We start from the raw sequence: 27,757 nt of genomic DNA, 5'->3' as shown, positions 1-27,757 counted from the left end.
CAGTTGATTTGCTTGAGGGAAGGGATGGCATCCAGAGGGACCTTAACAGGCTTGAGGAGTAGGCACATGTGAACCTCACAGAGTTCAAAAAGGTCAAGTGCAAGGCCCTGCACCTTGGCCAGGGTAATCCTCAATATCCATACAGACTGGGGGACGAAGGAATGGAGAGCAGCCCTGCAGAGAAGGACTTGGGAATACTGGTGGATGAAAAATCAGATATTAGCCAACTATTTGCACTTGCAGCCCAGTAAGCCAATTGTATCCTGGGCTGCATCAAAAGAAGTGTGGGCAGCAAGTTGAGGGAGGTGATTCTCCCCTTCTACTCTCCACTCTGGTGAGACCCCACCCGAAGTACTGCATCCAGCTCTGGAGTCCCAAGTACAAGAAAGACATGGGCTTGTTTGAGTGAGTCCAGAGGAGGGCCACAAAAATGACCAGAGGGCTGAAAGACCTCTCCTATGAAGACTGAGAGAGCTGGGGTTGTTCAGCCTGCAATAGCGAAGGCTCTGGGGAGACCTTATTGTGGCCTTTCAGTATATGAAGGGGGCTTATAAGGTAGGTGCAGAGAGACTTTTTACCAGGGCCTGTAGAGACAGGAGAATGAATGATGGTTTTAAACCCAAAGAAAGTAGATTTCAATTGGATATAAGGAAGAAATTTTTTACAATGAGGGTGGTGAGACACTGGAACAGGTTGCCCAGAGAAGTTGTGGGTTCTCCATCACTGGAAGTGTTCAAAGTTAGGTTGGACAGGGCTTTGAGCAACCTGATCTTGTGAAAGATGTCCCTGTCCATGGCAGAGGGGTTTGACTAGATGATCTTTAAAGCTCTCTTCCAACCCAAACCATTCTTTGATTCTATGATTCCCTATGTCTTCTCCAAAAGTTTATGAGGATCCAAATTTATAAAATAATGTGACCAAGAAAAGCTAGACAAATAACTTCTCTATTAAATGAGTTTCCATTAATAATTCTCCTCAAACTGTCTTTATCCAACATCAGTGGGAAACATTACAGTACTCCAGCAGAATCCAACTGACTAAATTCAGAATACCATTTGGGAGTACAGTCCCATTATGAATATAGAGACTCCTGAGTTGCACCAGGGATCAGCTGTCTCTTAGTGATACAGCTCTACTCTAAGAACAAAGCAAGCACCTAGACATATTCATGTTAACTGAAGCAAATGTTTCCTTGGAGTGTTTCCTGGCAAGTTACTGCTACAATCACTTATGACATGTTGGTAGCACTTTGTCTGCCAGGCTTAAAACACAAGTTAATTAAGTAGGTGCCTAACAACAACATGCATGTCTAAGACAGATAATCGCAGGGGATAGTATTTACACCAAGAAAACATTGATTGAAGCTTAATAATGCAGAAAATATAATTCCATCTTCACACTTGAAACAAGATTCCTCTCTGTAATACCTGCAGGATCTCAGAAATTCTCTGCACAGAGAATATATGGCGAAATCAAGTTTTTCTTGTGTTTTAAGGATCTCTATTTCTTGGAGCATTTTCAACAAACGTCTGGAAAAAAAGTAAGTATTAGGCTCCTGCTTACCTGCTTCATTTTAGAACACTACTGACCTTGTCCAGTGCTGCCTGTACAACTGATTCACTCTCAGTATCCAAAGCTGACGTTGCCTCATCAAGCAGAAGAATTTTAGGATTGCGAACCAGAGCTCGGGCAATGGCTATTCTTTGCTTCTGGCCTCCACTCAGCTGTGCCCCTCTTTCTCCAACCACGGTTTCAAACTTCTACAAGACAACCACACATGTTTCCAAAACATTCTGTGGCACAGTCCTTTCGCCAAAGAAAGGCAGTGTAAAGAAAAGGCACATCAGTGTTAGGAACCCCGGCGGCACCTTCTCCTTCCTCTAAAACACTGCAGGATAAACACCCACTTGGATAGAGCTGCCTCATTGTTTGTGGCCCTGGAATTCTAATAGTTCTTCAAAAGCTCATCAAGTCATGACCTAAAGAATTAACATTATTCTCAAAAGTTATGAGGAAGCTCTGCATATTCACAGCTCTGGAAAACAGCTTCCTTTGTTTACAAGAATCCATTCTAAAGACCTATTTGGTACAAGAAGCTATAGAATTAATTTTTTTCAGCAGGACAGCTGGTTTGCTTACGTGGGGTAGCTTCATGATGAAGTCATAAGCATTTGCTTCCTTGGTAGCTTTTTCAATCTCTTCCATGGTGACGTCCTCACGGCCGTAACGAATATTTTCTGCAATGGTAGTAGCAAAGAGCACGGGCTCCTGACTCACCACACCAATAATCTCCCGCAGATATCTTACGTTTAAGGTCTTAATATCCTGCCCATCAATGGTCACCTAAGCAAAGGGAAGCAGACAAAAACTGTTCACTAAGTGTTTTGGTCAAGGAACCTCTCTCCCCAGGTCTCCCCAAGCCTTTTTAGGGGAGAATTTACCATGTCACTGGAACAAGGGCAGTGAGGCCAGAACTAGACTTGCAACACCTGGGACACACAGAGCAGTCCTCTCACTTGAGATATCTTACCGTGCCTTCCCTGGGATCGTAAAATCTCTGGATGAGCTGAACAGTTGTACTTTTCCCACAGCCGCTGCCACCAACCAGGGCCACTGTCTGGCCACAACTAATCTTGAGATTCAAGCCCTTCAGTATCTGCGCATGTAAGAAAGGTGACCAAAACCATAACAGTGTGTAAAAATGTCGGTGTAGATTTGAAGAAACTCTAAAGACTACAATAAAATGTCCTTTGTACTTATAGTAGAATCTGATACAAAATAAAATTTATAAACATGAGAGTTTAATTTTTGGGTAACTAATTACTTCAGCTTAATTTTCTTCATACTTACATCTGGTCCAATATCAATATTGTATTATAGAACACACTACACAATTACCCATATCATGAACCACTTGTAACATGATTACTACCCATAACAAAAATATAATATAGAAACAATATGATGCAATATTTCTGTTTTATGTTGCCTCACTTTTTTCTTTAATGCACCATGCAAGCTACAGGAAAACTATTGTACAGTAAAGTCACAGTTAAAAGAGACAGAATATATTCTACATTGTTTTGGAGAAAATGTCTTTTCAGTAACCTTGAAGTACCCTTAATTTTTCCCCTTTTGATTAGGATTGCTGGTGGGACTTCTTTACAACAGTGACATTTCATTGCATGATATATGACCTTTTTGTACTAGTTAGCATAAAATATAGCATTTCAAAACCATTGAAGATACAAAGTTTTGCTTTTCTTGGGACTCTTACTAACAGTAAATGTAGCTCTTTGGTGCCATGTAATTGCTCTTTCGTTTTATTTTCAAGAATATAACCTGTATTAGGCTGTGTAGTGGGGCTGGAGAATAGGCACACAGTTATCTTGTCCATGACATATATGTTTAATTTAGCCCACCTAGTAAGAAGATAAAACAATAGGGAAAAAGGAATAAAGTGCTTTTGTTTCTACTTTACACAGACAAAAGGTGTACAGGAATCTGTAAAGATTTCACTACTTTGTAAAACCTCTGTGGTTGGAAATGTACACTGAAATGAGAAAAGCATATATTTTGCTAATTAGTGTTCTAGAAGGACTAGGCTACAATGAACTATGCATACCTGAATGTCAATATCTGCCTCATGGCTGAGTGCATTTTTCCATTCTAAATGTACAATCTTGCACCAATATATATGTTCCAATACTCTCCCAATGTATTTCCCAATACCTTGCAGCCCTGTGTCCTTGTTACTGTCTCTTTCTTCCTAAATTTCTACCCTTGGCACTACCGCTGCCTCTTCACCCTTAGTACCAGTACTTTTGTGCTTTACAAGTGAAATATATCTAACTGTTTAGGCATAGAAAAATCATAACTGTTAGTATGTCTTATTTTGCTATAATATTTTTAGATCAAAACAAGAAGACCAATGTAAGTAATAACAACTGAAAATTTATGAAGCACCCTTATTTAATTGTCTGGTCACAATGCTATAGATAATTTAGTTTACGACTTTACATATAATAACTCAAACAAATCTAACACAAATAAAGTAGCGAATAGAAGTTGATCAAAAACTTGTGGATTACCACTGATTTCATTGGACTGTTGATCAGAACCTTTTTCCTACACCAAAATAAAATCCGTAATTAAATCTATTTAGGCTGTTTCAAACAACTTAAAGCAAACAGAGAAGAGAGAGTAAGCCCAGCAAATAAATCAGTCTAGTGAGATAGGAAGTAATTTGCAATTTTCATCCTGCCTGTCAGTTACTTTGCTTCACTTAATCCTGTTGAAAAAAAGAGTTAACTTGAAAGTCAGGTAGGTTAAACTTAGGCAGAAATTAAATACCCTGAGTTATTTCACCTCCTCATTTTTCTTTTTAGTATAATTTATGAAATACTTAGTAAATATTTTGTGTAGCCTTAACTTCCTATAATTATTGTCTCTGAAACCATAAGGGAGAAATCTGTATTCATATTATACCTGTTTAAACATATAAAATAATCCAATGAGATCAATAGTTGTCTTTTCATTTATATTTCTATAGAAAAATCAAGCACGTTCACTTTATTCACTTTCTTGATAGAAAGAAAAGCCAAAATATTTAATATATTTATGAGTAAAAATGTCATAAAAAGAAAGCTCTCTGTCTTTCCTTTGTGCCTATTGAAAGTAAAAAAGATCCCTTTATCCCTTTAGGTCAGTGATTTTCCTTCAAGGTAGGGAAGGGAATAGTTACATAGTGCAAAGACACTCTTCGTGAAAATATTTTCAGAAATCATTGAAATGTCTTCCACCTCCACTGCATTAAGACTCTGGATTTATGAAAGTGCTTTAAAAAGCAGACATTTTTGCTGTCTAGGCAGAAAAATACAGATTCTGAGCTCCATTCCATATATAACAAGTCCTTACTGGATCTGCTTTCTTTAACTGGTTTAGATATAACCTTAACAGAGCTGCATTGCAAGTACTTTTGAAACCCACTATCTCATTATTATTACACAAACACAAGTCAGATGCATAAATTAAGATTCTGATAGCAATAAATCTTTAAGTTTTATTGCATAGCCACACTGAGTATAGCGTTAGACTGAATATTTAGAAAAATATTCAGAATATTTATCAGGTGTAAATAATTCTAGCTAAAATCAGTGATGGGAAGATAGTTTCATATAAATAAGAGAAACAACTTTGAATTGTTATATTTTCACTTTTCAACTTCTGACTTTTTTTTCCTAACAAATGATCCACATGTTTAACTGTAATATCTATAAAGTTTCATTTACAGTACCTCAATATCTGGTCTGGATGGATAGTTGAAATAAACATTTTGGAATTCCAAGTTCCCTTTAATGTGGTCTGGTTTGTAACCTGTTTCTGAATAACTGTCAATCTGAGGTTCCTGTGCAAAAAAATAAAACAAAAACAAAAAAAACCAACTTATTTCCTTATGATTTTTTTCATAAAGGAGTCCTGGAGTACACCATCGCTCTGAAGAGATGTTAAATGTAATTTTAAAGTAATTTAGGTGAGATTTATGAAATATGTAAATTGCATGATGCTTTGCAGTCTCATTACTACACTGACAATCTGCTCATGCAAGAATACTTCAATAATTTCTCCATTTAAGCTTTTGTGTGAATTTAGTACATTGTCTTTAAAACTGTGATGATTAACCTGAGATGATCTCTAATAAGCTGTTCATACTTTTTTCATTTATAGCTTTGCCCTTTCTGCTGAAACGATTTGTGTGAGAAAGAACCAATCCACTGATCACAAAGCAGAAACAGAGTTCTTAATCATCACTGGTTTTGTTTCTAGCCAGGGTGGGTCTAGAACTCGAAACATGTCTTAACAATAACCTGAAACGTGCAATTGCATTTCATAGAGATTCATTAGCTAGTAAAATAACAGCTTCCCTGATTTCAGACTCTCTTGGCATAGTACATATCCAGATGACCAGGTTGTGTTTCACCGATTCGCCAACACCCACGCTACTGGGGGTGCCACTGTAACCTTGAAACCTCTGCTCGTATACCTACATCGGCTGTAATCACATATCTATATAGCACCAGAGACATGCCCTTCTTGATACAAACATTAGAGGATACCTCCAACACCAAGTGATTCAGAGATCCAGTACTTTTACCTTTGAAGCAAGAACTGGTAACTCTAGCAGACAAAGAGGTACTGACTAATAATTACACATTCTACCTGCTTTTTTGTTTATATTTCTGCTTATTTTACACCCTGTTATTTACTCTCACTAATTTCATGTGCATAAATAGTGCCTGTACTTTAAAAAGAAGGGTCTCTCACTTTTGAAATGAGAGTGAGGGAAAGATACTCACATTGTCTATGATATTAAAGATGGCATAGGCAGCTCCTCTTGCACTCGCAAATGCTTCTATGCTTGGAGCAGTCTGTCCAATACTGAAAGCTCCAATCAATACAGAGAAAAAGACCTGAAAGAAATGTTTTTGGTGACTTATATAATTTCTTATATAAGCGGAGAATTACATTTATGTATTTACATTAGATATCCTTGGGTCAGGAGTCTCCAAGCCTGTTAACAGAAGTTTAAGGAATCTAGAACTAAAGGAAAAAAATGACTCACTCTTAAACAGAGAATAATATTAAGAAAAGGGCTTTTTAAGATTCAGCTGAGAACTGAGCTCCTGCACAGTGTGAATGTTGCAAACATATTGGTAAGAAGTGAAAAAGTGACCAAGACCTGCCAAATCAATGCCAAAAGATGTGTAATTACACTTGATGTCTAAGGATTTATTGTACTAATTCTTTGGCGAAAGATGTTCCAAAGACCAGAAAGTATATTGCATGTCTTCAAACAGAACAAAGACAGATATGCAAAGCACTATCATTCTGCTTTCAAAGTGACAGGGAAATAGAAGTATATAAATGCAACCTCTGCATCACAAAGTAATAAAGGGTGCTGGCATGAAAGAGAGTGAGTGCAAGCAAACAAGAAGAAAACAGAAAAAGAAAAAATATATTATTTTCTCAAGGAAGCATAGTTCATTGCTTTCAGCTAATATCAAAACAAAAATAATAAAAACTCACTGCTCGAACAGAGATCATAGTAAGAGCCATAATACATCAGAGCAAAGGCCTGTCACACCCATCATCTTTTCTCCAACAATGGCCATTCACAGACATGATACCTAACAAGGCAACACCCTCCCTTTCATGTTATAAAAACATCATTTGAATGAAGTACAACATAGACAACAGAAACTGCAAATACTTCGAACTGAAAAAAAATTACACACAAGGGCATGAACCTCACTGAGATGTTTTGTATGCCAGCCTGCCTTTAAAAAAAATTAGGCAAGTTCAAAAGAGCCAATAACACATATCAGAGCCATTTTTCACAAACTTGAGTGATTCATAAATAAAACAGGTAGCTTAAAAAAAAGATATATACATATATATAGTATCTCCTGGCTGGGTTTCATCATGGTTAACAAAGTTATTCTTCTTACTATATTTGTTTGATATCTCATATGAAACTAGAATCGTTGCCACATCAAGAGAAGAATTTAAATTATGACTTATGAGTTATGGTTTTCTTTCTTCAGTTAGTTGGTGACATGTTTCCTAATCACAAGTATATCTTTTCTCCCCCTTGATTTCTAAAAATACTAAGAAGTAATTCCAAGCTTTTATGGAGCAAAATACAAGAAAAGTATCAATAATATAATCTACTTAGACCACACAACAGCTAAAAAAGAAACCATTTGCCTCTGCATTCTGAAAATACATTCGGCCCCACAAGTCTGAAAACAAATAGCAGCTATGAAGGATACAGTACTTAAGGTTTTGATTGAACTGTTTTTATATCAGTCTGATGATATGGAAGTCAGAAAAGATGTAGAAACAGTGTAAAATAATACACGTTTTATTTGGCTCAATGTAGATTTTGAGATACTATAGAAACAGTGTGTAGACTCTCATGGTGAGAATCTTTTTGTAAAGAAGAAAGGATGCTATTTTGCCAATCTTGGCACATAATTCTTATTAAACTCAAATAAGTTCCAAAAATACACTTTAATGTATTTCCTTTAGTATTTCTCACTGTTATTGGAAATTGACTCTTTAATACTTACTGTAAGAACATTGCCAATAGTGTAATCATCAGCTATGACCAAGGTAGTTCCATACCAGAAGGCCAGTGCATATGAAGCATATATCAGTAAGAAAGCAGCACCCATAGAAATATTAGATGTAATGGCCTTTTTTATTCCAATCTTTTTTGCATCTTCGAGATTTTTATAGTATCTGGAAGAAAGATAGAAGTTTAAAATAGACTCAGACGTGCACCATGGCACACAGCGCCACAACACTCTTGTGGATGAGTTAGAAAAAGAACACTCATAAAGTACAAGATATATAAAATATATAACCCTAAGACTGTACAAAGGCAAGCCTGACAGGCTTCACAGAGAATTTAAGGTAACTCTAAAAAGGTCAACATCAGCCCACCTGGTATACAGAAAAAAATGGCATTGCAGTTCAGGGACTGGCATTCAGGTTCCTTAAATAACCCACAGGTCAGTGAACTTCGATCATAAACCATTCATGACAGGTTTTGAGATTATTGTTGTTAGCTTAGATAAAAGGTTAAAATATATCACAAGAATGATGTTTTATAGTATAGTAAAAATAGAGATATTGTTTATTAGTACCTTCACAACTACTGCGTAAGCAGATTGCCAAGGATACCATCATCTCTTCTCATGGCAGGGCCTCTTTTTTTTGGTCTAAAGCTCTCACTGTGTGATGTTTAAAGTAGTTTGTACACTTTCTAGAGTAGAGACAGTATATCTCCAATTATTTTGTCATTTTCTAGAAAAATAACTAATTGTCTTTCAACACGTAGTGAAACTAGCCTGTAACAGACAATTTCCCATTACCTAAAAATGCAGGAAGCACAATATTTACTTGTTTTGACAGACTTTGAACAGCAAAGATACAAGAAAATTTCAAACCATCTGAAGCAAGTACTTCAAAATCAGCTGATGAAAGCAACCATTGTTCTTACCTTTTAATTTCTTTTTCTTGTCCTCCAAAAGCTATTACAGTACGGACTGCTGCCAGAACTTCCTCTGCAACAGCACCTGCTTTTGCATATGCAGCTTGTTCTTTGTCAGTGAAAGCAGAGAGAACCTAATACAGGATCAAATATTTTGACTTGAAAAAAAAACCAGAATGAGCTCAAGCAATTCATAATGGCTTTTATCACAGTTACTTTCATTCAATATGAAGCCTTTTGATTATATTATGTACGAGTGCAGAATGTTCAATATCAAAATCCTTAAGTACATTATGAATTCAATCAAATAATTCAACATTGCCCATTCTCAACAACTAAGGGCTGGATTTTCCACTCTGCTTTCACCCATTGCAGGAGATTAGATGACTACTTATACTGGGCTTGTGTGGTTCTCCTCAGGCAGATCTCCTCAGCTTATTCTCATCTCTAGCTACCTTAGCCAGAGGGCTCTATAGCTTACATTAATTGGCCACCAGACATATGTAGCACATGCTTCTCTACTCCTACCTCTTCCACAAGAAAGAGAAGGCTTATATAATCTTTGAAATGTAAGGGAGGTAAAATACTATAAAAATCTGAAGGCTTCCAAACTACAAATGTAAGTGACTCCAATCCCATGGTAATTGGGTACTTCTCTCACCTACGTCTGTCTAAAATTTATTACCAAAGCTGTTAAAAACTCTGAATAGAAACTCTTTGTTTGAGACAAAGGCTTGGTCTAATTTGTTCACTTATTTTTCAGGAGGTGCAATTATTTCTTTCAACAGAGCAAGTACTCATGTGGGTGAAGTTTAACAGTTACAGATGTGGATTCTACCCATATATCTTGCTTTTTTTTCTATATAAAAATATGTTATATTGGCAGAAGCAGCTTCAAATCAAACAAGTCTCTCCAATTTATGGGAATTACAGTATTCAGATTACATGAGGGTACTTATATACAGTTCGTCTAAGAGCTTACATACATAGATGTTGTCTAAAGCAATTCTAAGCAATACATTCCAACAGTAAGAATTACAGATATGTAGATTTATTTCATTATCTCTCATTAATATAAAACCTGACAATGAATGTATGTTAACCGACCTTTGCCCAGAGGGCTGCTGAAAGTCCCAGTACAGGACTGACTGCTAGTATTACAAGGGTCAATTTCCATCCTCTTATGAGACCAACAATGAATCCTGTTACAAATGTTGTTACCGCTTGAACAAGCAATCCAATTTTGTCACCTATTCCTTCATTAATCTTGGAGACATCACTGAAAAACAAATTACACGCAGACAGGAAGGAAAATGTAAAAAGAACAAGAAAACTTTTCAGGTTCATTACATGGGCATCTGTGTACATGACGATTTTTATTATTCAATTACTTCCAAACAAAAATTTGCCTCAAAATAGAGTACTATATAGTGTGGTCAAGGAAAATTTTGTATTTCTTGTGAAAATGTACTGCTATAAACTCATTTTTGTCTGAAAAGGTTGAAATTCTGCCTACAGTGTAGTTACTCTCACTTTCTTATTTCCAAATTTTTGATCTGTTTGGAAACTATGGGATAACTGGGAAGAAAAAACAAAACCTTTTATGTAGGCAAAGAGAAAGGAATAGCTTGTCATGCAATTAAAGCTGTTCACACTGCAAGGGTCAGTTGGCACCTTTGTTCAGTCCCCATGCACAGAAATGAACTGTTTTCTCTTCATGGGGATAATCTCATAGGCTGGGCTTTAGTCATCCTCAGAGTTCAAGGGGACTTATCTAAATGCTTTTCTGGTATTCTTGGCGCAGTCCAGTATCATAAGTATCATAAGTTCAGTCTCTGAAACTCTCCATTAGAAAACCTGAAAACTTCATTTCACAATGAAATAATTAAATTTAATTTCACAATGAAATAATTCGATTTAAAAATAAAAATATTAGTAACTCATACATGCTTAATGAGATAAAATAACATTGGGAAAGGTATAGTATACTTACTCTAGAAGACGAGTGTTAAGTTCTCCCACATCATTTACATCAAACCATCCAATTTCCTGTCTCATAATCGCATGAAAAAATTTTTCTCTGATTTTTTTTATTTGCCGGCCTGCTGCTAGGGTCCAAAATGAAGTTTGGATATAAGCAGCAAGAAGAACACCAGCTGCTATTCCAGAATAGTAGTATGCATATCTGAAAGAAACAAAAAAGGCAGGAATCTCTGACATTAGTTTTAACTGCCTCACTAGTCTGTATTTAGCTTGATGCTTACTTCTTCGGTTTCAGGCCTGAAATAGAGTTTATATGCTTCTACTAGAGTTTATACGCTTCTACTAGAGTTTATACTTTGTAAAATTTGTCAAGTTTTCCATGAGTAGTATTTATCATCAGTTTTGATATGCAATAAATTGATCAAAATTATTGTTAGACAGGAATTACTTTTTCTTTTTGTCAATATAGTATATATTTTCTCATAAGAATATTTAAGAACTATATTTTAGATTTTCACTTAAATGCATAATTCCCCAAAACTTCATAACATTTTTGTTTTAACTCATATAGACAGACCTAATTATACATACCTATATTCATATAACATCCTTGTCTATATACATGCATGCTATAAATATTTACCAATTTGAGAATACAGCATTACATCTATTGCAAGCAAATGCCATTAGATCAAAAATTCTTTTGCTCTTTATTTTATTCATAACTGATATTTTACTTTTAAATTAATTCAGCTTTGTACCATGAACAGGGTGTCAAATCAAAACCAAGGAGTTTGTGAACGACTATATTTCTCAAAATGGAAAAGAATTTGAGCCACAGTTTTAAACTATTCAAACAGAACCAAATCAGTTTTTATTTGATTAAGAATTGACATCAGAAGCAGTTACAGGTGAACTTAAACCAGAACTAAACCAGAAAAATGTAACTGAACTGATTCTGTTCATGATCATAAACATCAGCAAAAACCATGGCTAGATATTTGTGATGTATCTTTCATGTAATTGTAAGACTACTGCATCCATATAAAAGTAATAATTAGAAAAAAGCTTAAAACTTCTTAAGACTTTCATTCACATGCAGTAAATGATGCATACTTATTCTTTAGAACTGTATCATCAGACTTGGTAGGAGCAAATTGCAGAAATCTGTGTGCAAATGCTTTGCTCCAAAAAAGCAGATAATGGCTTTATAGATTAAACTTTTCAAATTTTAATCCAGTCTTTTTTTGTGGCTAAGATACCATCAGTTTAGTATGGCAGACTTTGGAACTATAGTCATTATGAAATGAACTTTATCTAGACTGTTTAATAAAATGGGTTAATGCCTAACTGAATGCTGGTTAGTTGAATATTGACCTCCATCATCTTCAGCTCCATTAAAACTCTACACAGAAACTACCAAACTAAAACCGAGGGCACTGCTTCAAAACTCAGTTGCAATTACTTGAGACAATTACTTTATGATGTTACATCACTTCAGAGTATATTTTATGTTTGGACTTTGTTTCATGACAAATTGTATCAAAAGGGATTGATCTCTCTGCCGGATTCCATGCTGATGAAATATATTCTACAAATTCATTGCTGAAACTTAACAGAGTAAATGCTCGCTGCATTGTAAAATAATGTCTCTTTTTGTCTTGAGAAGTTGGGTTTTAGACAAACTGTTTTTTGAGTAACAAACACAACCAGGTCCATGTGTATAGTTCAGTACTTGAGCACACCTGTGTGAGAACTTTGGCCTTGCAAACAGTTTTTATTATTTGACCTGCTGGCAGATGTTCTTAGAGAAACAGAAGGTAGGTACCAACAGCTTCTTCTTCAGACCAGTGAACACACTAACTCAAGGCTCTATCCAGAATCTTTAGAAAAGAGAACCTATTCCTGTGTTGTTAATAAGTACTAGCACTTTCATTCAACAATTTGTTTCTAAAGAGAAGCTCAGGCTGCTTTTTACTCGTACTCGTACTTTCAGAGTTAATGTCTGAAACTCAAGGTAGCATGCACAATGTTGATAACAGATCTGCCTCAAACAGACTATCTCTTAGAGTCCTGAGAACAGGCAGTTCTCAACATTTAGATGTTGATGTAAATCTAAATTCACATTTACACTTTCTTTGTGTCAGCTTGTTTGCTTTCCTGTACTCTTTGTTCTTTAAGCAGTAGTGACTTCCAGACAACAGCCCACTGAGAACAATGGGAGGATTCCTATTGATTTTAGTTGAGATGACGTGATAGGAGTTCAGGGATTAAATGAATCCCAAACCTTTAATCAAAAATAGTTCTGATTGGTTGTTGCTCTAAAAGACTTAAAAATGACATGTTGATTTACACACTACTCATGCTATAAGGATCAGTAATACTTTGTGTAATTCTAGTGCATCCTGCTCTTAAAATACAGGTTAGATATGCTTGAGTAGAAAAAAAAGGGAAATATGTTGATTTTAAAGCTGTTTAACTTCACCCATACACAAATTATTTTGTTCTGCAATTTTGCCTTCAATTTTGCTTTCAAATAACTGGGCACAAGTATATTCTACTGAAGTTCACAAAATCACAGAATCACACAGTTCTGGGGCCCTCACTACAGGAAGGACATTGAGCTGCTGGAGCGTGTCCAGAGGAGAGCCACCAAGCTGGTGAGGGGTCTAGAGAACAAGTCATACGAGGAGAGGCTGAGGGAACTGGGCACGTTTAGTTTGGAGAAGAGGAGGGATAGGGGAGACCTCATTGCCCTCTACAAGTCCCTGAAAGGAGGTTGTAGAGAGGTGGGTGTTGGCCTCTTCTCCCAAGGGAATAATGACAGGACCAGAGGAAATGGTCTGAAGTTGCAGCAGGGGAGGATTAGATTAGATACTAGGCAGAATTACTTTACTGAGTGGGTGGTCAGGCACAGGAGGAGAAGGGAAGGGAAGGGAAGGGAAGGGAAGGGAAGGGAAGGGAAGGGAAGGGAAGGGAAGGGAAGGGAAGGGAAGGGAAGGGAAGGGAAGGGAAGGGAAGGGAAGGGAAGGGAAGGGAAGGGAAGGGAAGGGAAGGGAAGGGAAGGGAAGGGAAGGGAAGGGAAGGGAAGGGAAGGGAAGGGAAGGGAAGGGAAGGGAAGGGAAGGGAAGGGAAGGGAAGGGAAGGGAAGGGAAGGGAAGGGAAGGGAAGGGAAGGGAAGGGAAGGGAAGAGAAGAGAAGAGAAGAGAAGAGAAGAGAAGAGAAGAGAAGAGAAGAGAAGAGAAGAGAAGAGAAGAGAAGAGAAGAGAAGAGAAGAGAAGAGAAGAGAAGAGAAGAGAAGAGAAGAGAAGAGAAGAGAAGAGAAAAGGGAAGGCTCCAGGGATTCATTACAGCAACCTTTCAGTACCTAAAGGGGGCCTAAAGGAAAGGCAGGGAGGGACTCTTTATCAGGGAGTGTAGTGATAGGATGAGGGGTAACCGTTTTAAACTGAAAGTGGGTAGATTTAGATTAGACATTAGTAAGAAATTCTTTACTGTGAGGGTGGTGAGGCACTGGAACAGGTTGCCCAGAGAAGCTGTGGATGCCCCATCCCTGGACGTGTTCAAGGCCAGGCTGGATGGGGCTTTGAGCAACCTGGTTTAGTGGGAGGTGTCCCTGCCCAGGGCAGGGGGATTGGAACTCGATAATCTTTAAGATCCCTCCCAACTGTAACCATTCTATGATTCTATGATTTCTTCCTTCTCTTCAGAAAAGACAATTGCCTTGAAGATCACATCAGCAATCCTGAGATTTCAGATGTTTTTCAATACCTAATGAGGAACAGACTTCAACCTGAAGAAAAGAAGCTGAAGTGGTACAAGAAGATGTGTGTGAACTTTAGACATCATGCATAAACCAAGTCCATGGACAGTAGTTAATAAAGCCCATGAACAAAACACATCTATTGACAGCTTATTTGCCCTTTTCTTTATGAAGCTTTGTAGCAGAAGCACCTGCTGACTATTGTCTTCTGCTATTGCCATCTCTAGAATCCTAGATTTAAGTTTGCATATAATATATCTCTGTATTTTCTGTAGTCTAGTTAATTTAGTTGAGCTTGAGGCTTTGACAGCAAAGTAGGTATCATCTAGCAATTTTAATTCTGCTTTTTATCAGTGAATCATCATAGCTCAAGGAATTGATGGATGATAATCAACATAATTTTTTACATTTTCTACTGTTTATAATCTCAGAGGAAAAGAAGGAAGGAAGGAAGGAAATGCAGATGGCATTGGGACACAGAGCACCCCTGAAAAGAGGGTGGGATCTGTGAGAGCAAGAGATTACAGGGAAATTGTTGGGAATGGATGGGGATGTTCAAGAATCAGTGCCTCCAATAATCTCATGTGTAAATCTTTAGTTACATACATTATTCAAACAACAAATGCTTTGATGTTGTTTAAAGTATGTAAAACATCTGTGAGAGAAGAATGGCTCCACTAGAAATGTGTGCCTACATTATAAAAGAAGAGGAAATATCAGTTTCTAATTACCTTGTCATATCTTCTTCCAGATTGCCAAAATCTAAAGTGAAATTCACTGCAGAAAGGAAGAAAAGAGTAAATTTTTTTAATAGAGAAAATTTTAACAAATCTGTTTTCCTGCATGTTGTTAAGCAAATTGTGAGTTGCTATATCTCCTTTTGAATCAAGTTGACTTTAATGAAAGGAGGAGTGGGATGATTTCAGGCATCTACCTACTCAAAAACAATGATTATACTAATATACTATAACTCCACTGACTACAAAACTACATCAGTGTGATTTGAGATTGCAAGGTTTTCCTGAGCATTCATTGAATGCTCGGTTTGGTTTTTTTTCTTTCTGAAAACATAGGGCATTTGTATAATGTCAAAATGTCAAAATAGTACAGGCCTAGACATTGACATCAAATCAGTAACTATAGATAGCTTAATACATTATGAAAACATTGGCTATAATGTTGGTACTTGCCTTAAAATTTTACTCCCCCACATGAGAACTTAGTGATAAATGTTTTGAGAAGACTACAGCTGCAGCATTTTGCATTTGCACCATAAAAATCTGACCAATTTATTGTACTTGGGAAGGAGTAAATCATAAATTCTTTGTTCTGATAAAGGCAGCATGCCCATGTTCCTGTCTTATAGCAGCATAATAAGAGAAAAAATGGATGCAGGACAGAAGACAGTCATATTCGTTATTTTTTCTGTATCACCATAGACACTTATTAAAATGTTTAATAAAATTTTATTAGGTAATATTTCAGGCAAAAAACCTGTTCACAAGTTTAGCATCAAATGTGTGAATCCAGAGAACTATATAATATGGGCTGTGAGTTGAAACCAAAGTGACAGTATCACTCCTCCCTCTTGTATCCAGCAGTGCATGCCAGCTCTCCTTTCTGTTTGATTTTATACTTCTGATTTAGCAAATGAGGCTATTCAACAAATTGAGCCAAGAGAAAATAAGTACTTTTTTTTTCGGTGGCAAATTTTCTGTTTGATCTACTTACTGATCTGATTCGCCTTGTGGACTATAATTGCCAGACTTGATGCAAGGGAATCAACAGGAACTCATGCTGAGGAGATGGAAAACCAGCCTCTCTCCATTTATCATAGCCACAGTTAAATGTGATTTGTTGAATGTACATTGTAGTAGATAATTTGAAAAAACTAAAAATAAAGTCCTGAGTAACATGCTCTAACATGCTCTAGGAAATCCTGCTTCAGCAGGGAAGTTGGACTAGATGATCTCTATGGTCCCTTCCAACTCTAAGAAAAATTCAGTGAAATTCAGTGAAATTCAGTGAAAGTCTACTAACGCAGACAGTAGGAATTAGGGGCAAAAAAATTCCAAAGTGTATCTCTATTACAGCAAACACAAGAGCTGCTAGTTTGCATCATAGTGTTGTGTCTAGTTGGGGTTTCTGACATCAGTATCTTATGTCAAGGTTCTTTAATCTCCCTAGCTGTTTTCCAAATATGAGCCATTGCTCTCTTCATAGCAGATATATTCTTACCTGTATAATTTTTGTCTCCAAAATTAACAAAGCTATCAGTCATATCACCAAAAATTAGCATCGCAATAGGTAGACTGCTTCCATGGGCTATTGCCAGGAGAGTGCCTAGTATCATTAGCAATTTATCCGACCAATTGGAGTAGCGAAACTGTGATGGAGAAGAGACATTTATTCTAACTGTGATACTAGAATACTAACACGCTCTGTCTACAAAGGCAAGAAAGTCAAGAAAAAGCTATCAATTATACACCTAGTGTCACAAAACTACAACTTTATCTGATTATAAATTTAGTTTATGAAACAATTTAAATGTACAGGAATAAATCATTCTAATATAAGCACTTCTAGACTATAAACTTAAAACCAGAGAAGTATACTATTTAATGAATCAATATCAGCACATGTGTAAGAAAGGTTATATGAAAACAAGGTATAAGAAATTTTCCCTTTTAAAGTTTTTTATTTAAAGCTCAAGTTATATTAAAAAAAAAGGCATTGTGATAAATAGGGCAATAATTACTTTTACTGTAAAATCATTATTATGCAGTCAGAAAATTGTTCCTAATGTACCATAGACATTATCAAAACTTACTGAAATTCTAAATACTTCTTGCCATTGAACTTAATAAAGTTTTAGCTCATCTGTTACAAAATCATTGGCTTTATTCTTTACAGTAAAATACTGTTTGCTGTTGTAAATTATAGTGTTATGATATAATTGTACAAGTGCAAACTGGTATATCAAAGCAGAAAAATCAGGCATTGGCCATCATCATGGGCTATAGTTTTATTTCTTTTATTTGCCATGACATTGCTGCACCTTATGAACATGAAATCTACAAAATAGTAAACATTTCAATATTACTAAAAGAGGACCTAGTATTTACTGTGATTAAATATTAACAGATTGCCTTATTTTAAAATACCCAGTAAATTAAAAATTTCTGGATAACCTGATAGCTTTTATGATGGCATGACTGGATGGATAGATGAGGGGAGGGCAGTGGATGTTGTCTACCTTGACTTCAGCAAGGGTTTTGACACCATCTCCCACAGCATCCTCAGAGGTAAGCTTAGGAAGTGTGGGTTAGATGAATGGACAGTGAGGTGGATTGAGAAATGGCTGAAAGACAGAGCTCAGAGGGTCGTGACTAGGGGCACAGAATCTAGTTGGAGGTCTGTAAAAAGTGGGCTCCCACAGGGGTCAGTACTGGGTCCAGTCCTCTTCAATATTTTTATCAATGACCTGGATGAAGGGATGGAGTATACCCTCAGCAAGTTTGCTGATGACACAAAACTGGGAGGCGTGGCTGACACACCAGAAGGCTGTGCCACCATCCAGCGAGACCTGGACAGGCTGGAGAGCAGGGCAGAGAGGAACCTGATGAACTTCAACAAGGGCAAATGTAGGGTGCTGCACCTGGGGAGGAATAACCCCCTGCATCAGGACAGGTTGGGGACTGACCTGCTGGGAAGCATCTCTGAGGAGAAAGACCTGGGAGTCCTGGTGGACAATAGGATGACCATGAGCCAACAATGTCCCCTTGTGGCCTAGAAGGCCAATGGCATCCTGGGGTGCATCAGGAGGAGTGTCACCAGCAGGTTGAGGGAGGTCATCCTCCCCCTCTGCCCTGGTGAGGCCCCATCTGGAGCACTGTGCCCAGTTCTGGGCTCCCCAGTTCAAGAAGGACAGGGAACTGCTGGAGAGGGTACAGCAGAGGGTTACAAAGTTGACGAGGGGCCTGGAGCATCTCTCTTACGAGGAGAGACTGAGGGACTTGGGTCTTTTTAGTCTGGAGAGGAGAAGGCTGAGGGGGGATCTGATCAACACCTATAAATACTTAAAGGGAGGATGTCAGGAGGACAGGTCCGGTCTTTTTCCAGTGGTGCCCAGTGACAGGACAAGAGGAAATGGGCACAAACTTGAACATAAGAAGTTCCATCTAAACATGAGGAGGAACTTCTTCACTTTGAGGGTGGTAGAGCACTGGAAGAGGCTGCCCAGGTAGGTGGTGGAGTCTCCCTCTCTGGAGACATTCAAAACGCACCTGGACACGCTCTTGTGTAACCTGCTCTGGGTGGACCTGCTTTGGCAGGGGGGGTTGGACTAGATGATCTCCAGAGGTCCCTTCCAGCCCCATACCATTCTGTGATTCTGTAAAGTACTTTTTTAATTTTTAATTTTTAATTATAAGTTTCATTAGTGCCATGGAGTTGCCCTTTACTGCTGACTCAGGTGACTGAATAATGACTAAAGGGCCTAATAAGTATGATTAGTACCTGACTCAGGTAATTTAGAGGACAAAACCACACATAATTTTAGGTATATGGACACTTTTTCATTGTGTTGGAAGAAATGACAGACCATGGAAATCCCTACCTTTCACAAACAAAAATCTAGTACAGGTGTTTTTAGCATGGTAACTTACTAAGGGAAGACTTCTAAGAAGCCATATCAGTAATAAGACAGCTTCTTTAATAAAAGCACATCCACAAAAAGAACTGCTTGATTGCTATACTATATCCAATATTCTGTAGTATCAAACTATTTGGTGGAGACAAGACCATATATGCAGTACTCTAACATAACTTTAACCATCTTTGTGTACGCCTTGAAATGTGCATATGTGAATATATATGTACAAATATATAGAGAGAATAAATCTTACCAATGTAAATGGGCTGACCATCTTAGCCTTTTCTGTTTTCTTCTTTTCCCTGCTTAAAAGGTATGATAGTTTTAGTGCACTTGAAAAGCGACAACATTTCACAGAAATACTAATGCAATGTATTAATGAAGTTCAATTAAAATATAATTATGAAATAATTTTGGGTAAAATTAATATTATTTATTGAGCATTCTTAGGATGTTTTTCTTTAAAACACCAGGTATATAAATAGCATCAGCTCCCGACTGCTATACATTTAAGTCAAGCTCTTCCCAGTTCATTCCTCTCAAGGGTGCAACACCACCAACAAGGGCTGGTGGTTCCACTATCTGATCAGGGAAGCTATGAACCGAAGCAGTATATAGCTTTTAAAATGGGAAAGAGGAAGATAACTTATAAAATCAAGTTTTGGCACATGGGGGATGGAGAATAAATAAAATGTTCAAGGTATGTAAAATATTGATTCCTTGCCATACTAAATATTTTAACATAATTTTTAACAGATGAGATAATTGTATCCAAAATGACCATTCTGACATCATGTCTAACATATTTTAGATTTATTTTTCAATAAACTGTAGTCAATACTGCGGACACTTAGTCCTTAAGAGAAAAAATAAAAAGTTCTTCTGCACCAAATAAATGTGTCAATCAACGCTACTTTCAAGTTGTTATAATGCTTTTGATTATTAGGCTTTCCTTATAAAGTAAAATAAAAAAAAGATTAAATTGAATAAAATTAAATCTAAAATAAGATAATGTAATCTTCTAAGCTTCAATATGTAACATGTTGACAATGTTTAAGAATACTTACTGTCTGTCTTCGGCTTCATGACCCTGGCTGGGTGCAGTGATCTCATGACTATTTCCATCTGCAGTATGCTTCTGCTTGTTCTCATCTTCAGAACGCATTTTAAATTTATTTAAGATAGCTCCCTGTAAAATAATATTTGACTGAGAAATATATAAGTATTAAAGCCAAGGATGGTAAAATCAATGACCATCTGTTTGAAAAAAAAAGATACTTATTTAAATCAATAAAGTTATTAATGTAATATACTGCAAGTGAACCCTCATAATGGGCAAGTATAAACATGTTAAAACAAGTCCAGATGTTTGGAATTTGCTTACAAACATCTACATTTTGTATTAGTACCTATTTGATAACTATGGTCCTTCATTTAATTTCATTTGAAAGATAAAAGCATTAAATTTTCTCCAATTCAGCACAGATTTACAAAATATGCAGTTATTTGGAATTTCCCCGATTGTAGTTATCAGTGAATTTTATAAAACAGCTCTGATTTTATTTTTTTTATTGACTTACCGTGAAGGTTGTTCTTGGTTTGCCTCTAGTTCTCTGAAAGATTATTCAAAAATCAGCAGAATTAATATGGTTAAGGACAGGCAGCATGATTGGACTTTGCTCTTCTTATGTAAAACAGATGATCAACAGCTTTCTCTTGTGTGTGATTTTTTTTTTCTCCACTCCTGTTGCCTCGCCTACTTTGGAAAGTGTATGCACTTTGGACTCTGTCTCCCTTTTCCTAAAGGGAATATATAGCAAACAAAGTCCTTAAATAAATGTTTATTTCATTGTTGCCGAGGAAAACAAGCCTGAACAGACTATTTTTCCACCAAGAAAAGTTATCTTTATCTACTGTTGGCTTAATTATGCCCCTTAAAACTCCCAGGAATTCCTCTTTACCTTATTAGAGGTGGTGCTGAATGCTCCAAGTGACTGTTACACTTAAGGATGAATCCATTCTTGAATACACAGTGAGAACAAAGCCAAATAACACAAAAGGAGGGTATTACTCCTTTGCTTCTTTTCCCTTCTTCTAAGTCTAATCCAGAGAAACATGACCCATCTAGCCTGAAAGAAAACAGGATTTTACTATAGTGCATATCGTTTCTCACTTGAGTAACTGCAGAATAGCAAGATGAGTTTCAGACAGAGTTTAGAAATGGTTTGGAAATAGCTATGGTCAGCAGAAATCTGCTCCATTAGTATTCTTCTGATTTTTGAATGTATGTTCAGATTCTAAACTATTTTAAAGTGACCATTTATTTTATTGTGAAACGTATTGTTTTTATCATTATCTGTAGGCATTACTTGAATGAAAATAATAACAAATATTTAAAACATTTAAAATAAATTACTTATACTTCTTAACTGTCATTTCAATGTATAGAGTAAACTAGATGTGTTCAACACCTTTACAGAAGTCAAATTTATGAGAAGTTAAATAAAAATCCCTCTCCTAGAAGACAAGTAGTTTTATATGAATTCCTCTGTAGATCTTCTATCACTTTACTCAAACAAAAATTTCTTAATCTGATAATTAACCAGAAGAGATAATTTTTGTTGCTTTTAGTCATGCCTACCTGTATTCTCAAAATTTTAATAAAACTGACTACTTTTACAATGTTTTAGAATACAAAAAGTCTTACCAGAGTGAGGATTACTTTAGGAAGGGTAGTTTACCATTGTCAGCCAAGCAAAATATAAAGGATTAGTAAATATAAGTATTATCTGTTTATGAGAAGTCATCCTGAGATATCTGTATAGATTTCTATCCACAGCAGTTAATGGGAATACTTCTGGGTTTTAACTTGCCTGCCTACGTGCTTTCCTGGACTAGATCTTAATGGACTCGTCCAACTTCAGGTAAAGTCTGTTTGTCAATTTATTTCAGTGGGAACTGAATAAAGATGAATGAGAGACTCTGGAGAAAAGTCAATTAATTTAAACAAATTTAACATATATATGCAGGTCTTTCATAACTGTTTCACCTTAAAGGGAAAATGGACAAAACTGCAAGATCTGTCACAATGTTCTGTTATCTCATTGCAACATCTCAATGCTATTAGAGTACAATCACGATAATAAAGTGAAATAGAAATAAATCAGAATATCAATTTGTACTAGAGTTTCTATTGCCTGCATAGAGTAGTGCAAAGAAAATGAGACTCTTTTATAGTCAGTCTTGTTATACTACAGCTGAACCAACTAAACTGATTTTTAAAAAGTGGGAAAATTGGGACAGTACAGAATTTTACACCTGCTTAGTAAGCTACAAAAGTCATAAACCCAGGGCTTGAAAAATACTTTCTGTCTTCCCTCAGATCAGTTATTTGGTTAAAGCGACAGCTTCTCCCCCAGCTTTAGAAGCATAAGTAGTTGAAACTTCACCACAAAACATAAGCGCCCTATTTTTCAAATGCCTTTTTCTGCCATTCCAGAAGCTGACTTATGATCAGTTTGTTCATAAAACATTAAGACATTTTCACATATAGGAGATGGTAAACTTAGATAAATAAATGCATGGAAACAGTCTGGAATAATTAATAGTGAGTTACAATATAGAATGATCTGTGTTATCTAACTTAACCATTAAGTGCCATTATACGGCACATGGAGGACAACCAGGCAATGAAAGGCAGGTCCTGCTTGACAAACGTGATCTCCTTCTATGACAAAGTGACCCACTTGGTCGATGAGGGAAAGGCTGTGGATGTTGTTTACCTGGACTTTAGCAAGGCCTTTGATACAGTCTCCCACAGTATCCTCCTGGAGAAACTGGTTGCCCATGGCCTGGATGGGAGGACTCTCCACTGGGTTAAAAACTGGCTGGAGACCGGGCCCAGAGAGTGGTGGTGAATGGAGTTAAACCCAGTTGGTGGCCGGCCACGAGTGGTGTCCCACAGGGCTCGGTACTGGGGCCGGTTCTCTTTAACATCTTCATCAATGATCTGGATGAGGGGATCGAGTGCACCCTCAGTAAATTCGCAGACGACACCAAATTGGGTGGGAGTGTCGACCTGCTGGAGGGTAGGAAGGCCTCCATATTTTTGTATATATACAAATATATAGTGTCTATATATTTTTGTATATATAAAAATATATAAACCACTGGTGACCGGCCGCGAACTGGATTTCATCCCATTAATTACAACTCTCTGGGCACGGCCATCCAGCCAGTTTTTTACCCAGTGAAGGGTACACTTGTCTATGCCATGATTCGCCAGCTTCTCCAGGAGAACGCTGTGGGGGACGGTGTCAAAGGCCTTACCAAAGTCCAGGTAGACAACGTCCACAGCCTTCCCCGCATCGAGAAGGCGGGTCACGTGGTCATAGAAAGAGATCAAGTTTGTTAAGCAGGACCTCCCTTTTATAAACCCATGCTGGCTGGCCCTGATCCCTCGGCTGCCCTGCACTTGCCGTGAGAGCTCACTAATGATCATCCTTCAAAAACACAAGTTCTTATGCTCAAAATTCTAGAAAAGTTGTGTGAATATAATCCAGGAGCTATAAAACTGTCAGGTAAAAGGTAGTTGGCTACTACCTTAATAAAAACAGGGTTGAATAAACCTTATGAATATTTATAAGTATTTTCAGAAAGAAAAGATATCTGAAAATGAATGTCCTTATAGAAGTAATAATATCCAAGAGGTATTTTCTGTCTTGAACTAAACAATTTCCATGAAGGAAAATGGAGCATAGAAGCAGATAGACAATAGGTGCAATGAAGTTGTGAGCAATTGCAATTTTTAAAATGAAACTAGATGCTTTCCCCCTGTATAGGCTTTCATTTAGACAAGGTCAACTCTCCTGATCCTGTGAGTCGCTTTCCAGAATTTTTCTACTGGCTAAAATCTCTTAAAACATATAACTTAATAGAGGTAGCTCTTTGAGCTGCATTTGTCATTATGTTCATAGAGTCCCACAGATCCACTGTGAGATGGACGCGCAGCAGGTTTTTGGACAATTCAGGTACGTGAACCTTATTAGCCATTTTTCACTTGCTTGTACAACAAGTGATTTGAATTGTCCAACCATTCCCATATCAGCAGATCCCTGCTGCTTCTGATCATAGGATAACAAACTGGTTTGGGAGTGAATTTTGAATAGTTTATGAGCCTAAAATAACTCAAAGGTCATAGATTGGTCACCTCTGTTTAAATCCATCTTCTGTGGGAAATTTTGTGTCAAGTAGAAAGAGAAAAAGAAAGGTTTTCTTTCTTCTTGGACTTTTGAGTGTATAGGACACTCCACTTTCAATATGTTCAAAATAACTTTACTTTGCATTAAATCAATGTCCATTTGACACAGACAATATCCATATAAGATTTCATGCTTCAGGGCTTCAGCCTACAGAATTAAAAATAAATCTCCCTTGATGACATCAAAGATTGGTTAAAGCTGAGGGTAAGGTACTGATTTAACCAACTCATGTTGAGAGAATCTCATCCCACAAATCACACATTGATTCCATGTATTTTTTTGGTCTGATACAGGCCAGCAAAGGGGATGACCAATTGATACATCATATCTGTCCTGGATTGAGGATAAACAACTAACACAGAAAGTTTAATCTAACTTTGACATCAGAGTTGAAACATCGTGAAATGATGGCATGATACCTACAAAATTTTTTTAACAATATCAATAAAAATGAACAGCTTTTTTAAGCTTATCAATAAAAATAGCAAACAGGACAGGTAACTGAGGCAAACACTTCAAAGTCTTTACATATTATAACCAGAGAAAAGGACAAAAACTATTGTTTTCTTTTATTTAGTTTGAAGGTGGAGAGTTGGATCTTCCAATAAGCTCCAGGTAGGTGAAATGGTGGAGAGGGTCCCAGGAATCCTGTAATGATTACTCAATTGCATTCAGCCCTAACATAAGTTAGAACAACTGGGAACACATTCTCACATCCAGTTTCACACACCTATTGAAGCTGAATAAAGCATGTATTATTCCAGACATCCAGGTTTTTTTCCCTGATAATTTTTCTAGCCAATGATACGCCTGGTAACATTGCAACAGTACAAATAATCAAGGAACTTGAATGAACTTTTATCCTTCCCTCACTGAATCACTTTGATGGGACAGCTTTTGCCAAGCACAAAGAGCCTTTGTAAGCTGAATATACACAACTTAAAGTATTCAGCAGTTAGTGCTTAGTCACGACAGAAAAAAGATAACTTGAATTAATGAAATACTAAACTAAGTGTTAGTACACTCAGTGCCCTAAATAAGAAACAGAAAAAGTCTTTGCTGGCCAGGAAGTTCTTGTTGAGGCGGGGTAGGGCTGGTTTCCACTGCCCCTGGAATGGATCCTCAGTGTGACTGAATTGCCATCTTCCAAATCCCTGCTTTTCCCTTAGGATCTTATTCCTTTTCATAATGATGTTTTCCTTCTTGAATACTTGAGTCTAGCTCCATCTCAAGAGTCTTACCTCTGTCTGCAATTTTATCTCTCTTAGCTTGCAGAAGTCCACTCTATCAACTTTTTTGGAGTTCTTGCTCAGAATTTAGCAATTTCCTCACAAGTCTCAGAGAGGGTTACATAGCTATGCGTTGGATCACAGGCAGCTGAACTCCTGAGGAGGACGGGAAGGGGTTTACAAACTCAAGTAATTACATATTAAATATATAAACAGAAAACAAAGCTATTTATATCGACTTATTCCCTTCTACAATACTATTTAAAAATGTATTTTATAAATACTTGCCTTCTGTTCCACACAATTTCTGAAATGTCTAGATTACCCAGGAAATTCTGAGAATAAAAACCTGTTATTCAGCTTCTGCTTATTAATACTGAATTTCAAAATTTTATTTAAGTCTCTATTCTAGAGTTACAGTTCATCATATCCCTTACAAACCACAAAAATGAGGAGTGGAAGAGACCTCAGAAGATCATCCCATCCATCCTCCTTTCTCCAGATCAGATCAGCTATTCCATCTGGCTCTCTTGACAGGTATTTGAGTTCTGTCACTCTATTTGTAGTTTCCAAAATCGAAGATGGAGATTTCAGATTATCTGAACTGTTAGGAAGTTTTTCTGATGTCTTATCTGAATTGCCCTTGATAAAGGTTACTGTTACCCCTTTCCTATACTCAGCAAATATGAAGAACGACTTCTTCCATTCCCCTTTGCAGTACTTTTGAAATTTTAATACTGCTTTCACAAGTGTTGTGTGTCCTCTCTAAACAACAAAAAAAAAACCCAGTTCCTATAACCCTTCTGGAAAGAGTTTGTGCTATTGATCTTTGACATCGCTATCCTCTGGACTCAAACTGTTTCAATGTTTTTGTTGTGTTTGTTTTGGGTTTTTTTTGAGGAAAGTAGCCCCAAACAGGGGTTTATTTCAAAAATAGGCAAATATTTTTAATTTCTATACTAATTTGACTTTCTTGTGCTCTAGCAGGATGGAAGTATACTTACTTATTTTACTTAATCTTGTAAATGGGATTCTGCCACTGTAGTGAAATGACTAAAAATAACCCCTTTATTCAGTTCATCTCATAAGAGATCGATTATGGCACAATGGCCATGTTCTGCATTTTAGTCTTTGACCAGAGTCAAATTGCTTTGTTTCTTTTTAAGTTTTACTGTAAAACAAAGGATTGTATACTGTAAGGTAAATGTGGTTCTATGGGCAATTTTATTCAGTGTAGATACACTTTTTCACAAGCTCCAAATGTTTTAAATACCATATCCATAGACACTAGAGGTAATGTTTCCTCTTACCAACCACTTCTGCTTCCAGAAACATGCTACATGCCACAATGCTGATGCATCACTGACAACAATCCAGGTAGATCCACCAGGAAGGTTCCAGTTACAGTATCAAGATATGCCTGCATGTGATCACTTTTTAAGAAATAGTTCTAAAGAGACCAGAGGAATTAACTCTCACCATGCAGGACTTCAGCAATTAGAACATTGGATTTCTGTCTGTTGTGGCCAGATACATTATGGCTACAAGTACCGAAGGCACAATTATCTGTAGTCATTCTATTGACCCAGATTAGATGCTCTACTGTCTTGCTAATTTACAGAATCACAGAATCGCCTAGGTTTGAAGGGACCTTTAAGATCATCTAGTACCTGTATCTTCACTTAACAACCAATTTTCCTCATTCTATATGGGTTAATTAATCTTAATTTCCACAAAATAATTTCCTAAAGTCCTATCCAATGGCTAATCAGAGCTCCTTATCTTTCCCAACACTTCCAGGTACAAGCT

At 36.9% G+C, this 27,757-nt stretch overlaps 1 protein-coding gene across 3 annotated transcripts in view; it reads right to left on the bottom strand.

Moving 5' to 3' along the window:
* Window positions 1–21,562, bottom strand: part of ABCB1 (ATP binding cassette subfamily B member 1) — a 47,770-nt gene extending 26,208 nt beyond the window's left edge. The window contains exons 1-15 of one of the 3 annotated variants that reach the window (XM_074157158.1): window positions 21,420–21,562; window positions 21,035–21,071; window positions 20,526–20,665; window positions 19,712–19,763; window positions 17,039–17,190; window positions 15,536–15,592; window positions 11,052–11,243; window positions 10,166–10,337; window positions 9,068–9,192; window positions 8,133–8,304; window positions 6,357–6,470; window positions 5,297–5,407; window positions 2,531–2,656; window positions 2,140–2,343; window positions 1,590–1,760 (exon numbers count right to left, since the gene is read on the bottom strand). In XM_074157158.1, the coding sequence (XP_074013259.1) occupies window positions 1,590–1,760; window positions 2,140–2,343; window positions 2,531–2,656; window positions 5,297–5,407; window positions 6,357–6,470; window positions 8,133–8,304; window positions 9,068–9,192; window positions 10,166–10,337; window positions 11,052–11,243; window positions 15,536–15,592; window positions 17,039–17,190; window positions 19,712–19,763; window positions 20,526–20,623 (1,746 nt within the window). In that variant the 5' untranslated portion in view covers window positions 20,624–20,665; window positions 21,035–21,071; window positions 21,420–21,562. Of the gene's footprint in view, window positions 1–1,589; window positions 1,761–2,139; window positions 2,344–2,530; window positions 2,657–5,296; window positions 5,408–6,356; window positions 6,471–8,132; window positions 8,305–9,067; window positions 9,193–10,165; window positions 10,338–11,051; window positions 11,244–15,535; window positions 15,593–17,038; window positions 17,191–19,711; window positions 19,764–20,525; window positions 20,666–21,034; window positions 21,072–21,419 lie in introns of those variants that run through there. The other 2 variants (XM_074157157.1, XM_074157156.1) reach the window with 2 other exon arrangements.
* Window positions 21,563–27,757: the final 6,195 nt, after the last annotated feature.

The sequence above is a fragment of the Numenius arquata genome, chromosome 12 (genome assembly GCF_964106895.1).
Source record: "Numenius arquata chromosome 12, bNumArq3.hap1.1, whole genome shotgun sequence".
Lineage (NCBI taxonomy): Eukaryota > Metazoa > Chordata > Aves > Charadriiformes > Scolopacidae > Numenius > Numenius arquata.
Note: the sequence above shows the minus strand (reverse complement) of the source record. Positions and strands in the feature narration are given on the sequence as shown.